General features: G+C 45.9%; 1 protein-coding gene across 1 annotated transcript in view; it reads right to left on the reverse strand.

Annotated features, from left to right (window-relative positions):
- Nucleotides 1–2,500, reverse strand: part of nfia (nuclear factor I/A) — a 149,613-nt gene that overhangs the window by 10,479 nt on the left and 136,634 nt on the right. The window contains 1 exon segment of the mRNA XM_070908571.1: nt 1,179–1,346. Within this exon segment, the coding sequence (XP_070764672.1) occupies nt 1,179–1,346 (168 nt within the window).

A 2,500-nucleotide genomic window follows, 5' to 3' on the forward strand; every position in this document is an offset into this window, starting at 1 on the left:
GATGGTGGAGCAGGGAGGAGGTGGGGAGAGGGATGATGAGGAAAAGACAGAGATCTTGAGAAGAAAGAGGAGGAAGAGGAAGAGGAGGATCCCAGGAGGAGTTTGAGGAGGAGGTGACAGGGAGACAGACTGAAGGAGGTGAAAGTCAAAGTAATCCTGTGGATCATCTGGAGGAGATCCAGATGGACTGAGGAGGATTAATGACGGCTGCTTTTCACTTTACAGAAACAGGAAGTTGACAGAAGTGAGCCCACTCTACCTTTAAGCCCTGCGGGAGTTCAGCTGCTCCCATCAGCTCACAAATCATTTTCAATCCTCTAATCTGCTCCAACATGAGCAGGATTTTCCTCCCACAGACTGCTGGAAAACATTCAGGAACAAACAACATTTCCAGCAGCTGGATGACAAACTGACACAAACCACCGAGTGTAACAGCGACACGTCACTCACCGTCTGCTCGCATGGAGACCTGTTTGACTTTTACAGGAACCTTTTCTGAAATTAGGAACCTAACCAGCATTTTCAACAGGAGGAACCAGGACCTGAACCTAGAATCTGATTTCTTCTCTTCTGTCCCTTTTCTCTAATTGGTGGAGCACCCTGATCAGGTTTGACTGTCCTCCCTTTTGGGTCAGACTTACTTTTTTTGAAAATCTGTTTCTGCATATCAAGTTCAGGCAGGATCTCCACAGGTCAGTTTTAGACCCGTCAGTGGACCCCGAAACAAAGTGACGACTGAAAGTCAAATCAATAAAATCATCTGCAGGCAGGAGGTGTGTCTCTGTGGTGTGGGACACTTTGATCAAACAGCGTGGAGAAGAGGAAAAAGACAGGTTGGGAGTGGGCGGGGCATAAGGGTAGGTGAGTCAGGGGCAGGTGAGGAGGATGTCCTCATAACAAACACACACACACACACACACACACACACACACACACACACACACACACACACACACTGCCTAAAGCCTACAGGTGTGTGTCTCTACGGGTAGAAAGACTCCTCATCTGTCCTCCTGCGCCTCCTCCTGACAAAACCCACAGCTACTTACAGGAGAGGGAGGGGTGAGGAGGTGAGTGTGTGAGTGTGTGAGTGTGTGTGTGAGAGAGGAGAGGAGTGAGGGAGGTGAGGGGGTGGTGTTGGTGGGGGGGGGTTGGGGATGACTGGTTGAGGACCTCACCTCGAGGCCCGGTAATGACGGGCCGGTGATGGTGTGTGAAAGCCGTTCGGGGGGAAGAGGAGGAAGAAGAAGAGGAGGAGGTGGAGGAGGCGCCGCTCGGTGAAGGCACGGCGCCGCAGAAACCAGACTTCTCTGACTTCTTTAGAACGCCGGCGGGCGACGGCATCCCTGCCAAGAACCATGATGATGAGGATGAGGAGCGGGTCAGAGGCAGCCTGTTGTTTTCATTTTACATTTTAATGCACCTCCACTGGTGGAGGGGAGGTGGGAGGAGGGGGGGGGTCGGTTTGGGCAGAGTTTGGACAATAGGGAGGGAGGGGGCAACAGATTGAGGCACGGGGCTGCAGGGTGTCACAAGGAGAAACAGGGGCAACTTCAGTTGTCAGGAGGATGGTGGTGTTGTTGTACACTGAACCTATTTATCTGAATTTGTTTTGAAAAACTACCAGAATACCAGTTTTACAATATCATAACATTTAAAAATTATAAATACAATATTAAGAATTTTAAAAAGGTAGAAAAATAAATAAACTGATGAATAAAACATATTTTTTTACAATAGAATAAAAAATACAAAAACAAACATTTTCAATTAAAAAATAAACAACTGCCATTTTATTTTACTATAAAGTAAAATAAGAAATAATAATTAATAAGAAATAAAATGATAAGAAAGCTGATCGTTTGATGACCTACAGCTAATAATGTATCACCTAATATTAAAGAGGATGCTTTCCCTAATTTTCTGTCATATATATAATATCACAATGTTTATATAACGCAGTAAACGTATGTAAAGTAATCTCTGTGAGCCAAAAGCTCAGCTTCAGACTGCTCTGAACGCTCCGACTCCGCCGGCTCTGTCTGATGTCAGACAGGCACAAACCAGGTGTTTATGTTTATGTCAACGTTGCTTAGTAACGGTAGGTTTACAGTTTGCCTTTGGAAATTCTTCCAAAGACTTCCAGAACTTGGCCGGCCAATCAGAAGAAAGTGGGCCTTTAGGGAGGGGGGAGATTTAAAGAGACAGGAGGTCACGGCTTGTGTCAGACAGAGGCTGAGCTGAGGGGCTGCATGATGGGCCACAATGAGATGAAGAAGGACTTTGTTTTAACTGTGAATCATGCAAAGCTGCTCTAATGGAGTCACAAAATGAAAATAGAGCTGGAAATGAGCAGAATAGGTCCCCTTTAATTTGAAGCCTTCGTTGCAGCTTTGAGGACTCAAATCAAAACGACTCGAGTGCTTCTGGAAACTTTTGGCTGCGTTATTAAAAATGATCCAACTACAGAAGAAATAGTCCCAATGAAAAGTGAGTCCCA

Source organism: Enoplosus armatus, chromosome 7 (genome assembly GCF_043641665.1).
Source record: "Enoplosus armatus isolate fEnoArm2 chromosome 7, fEnoArm2.hap1, whole genome shotgun sequence".
In the NCBI taxonomy this organism is placed as follows: domain Eukaryota; kingdom Metazoa; phylum Chordata; class Actinopteri; order Centrarchiformes; family Enoplosidae; genus Enoplosus; species Enoplosus armatus.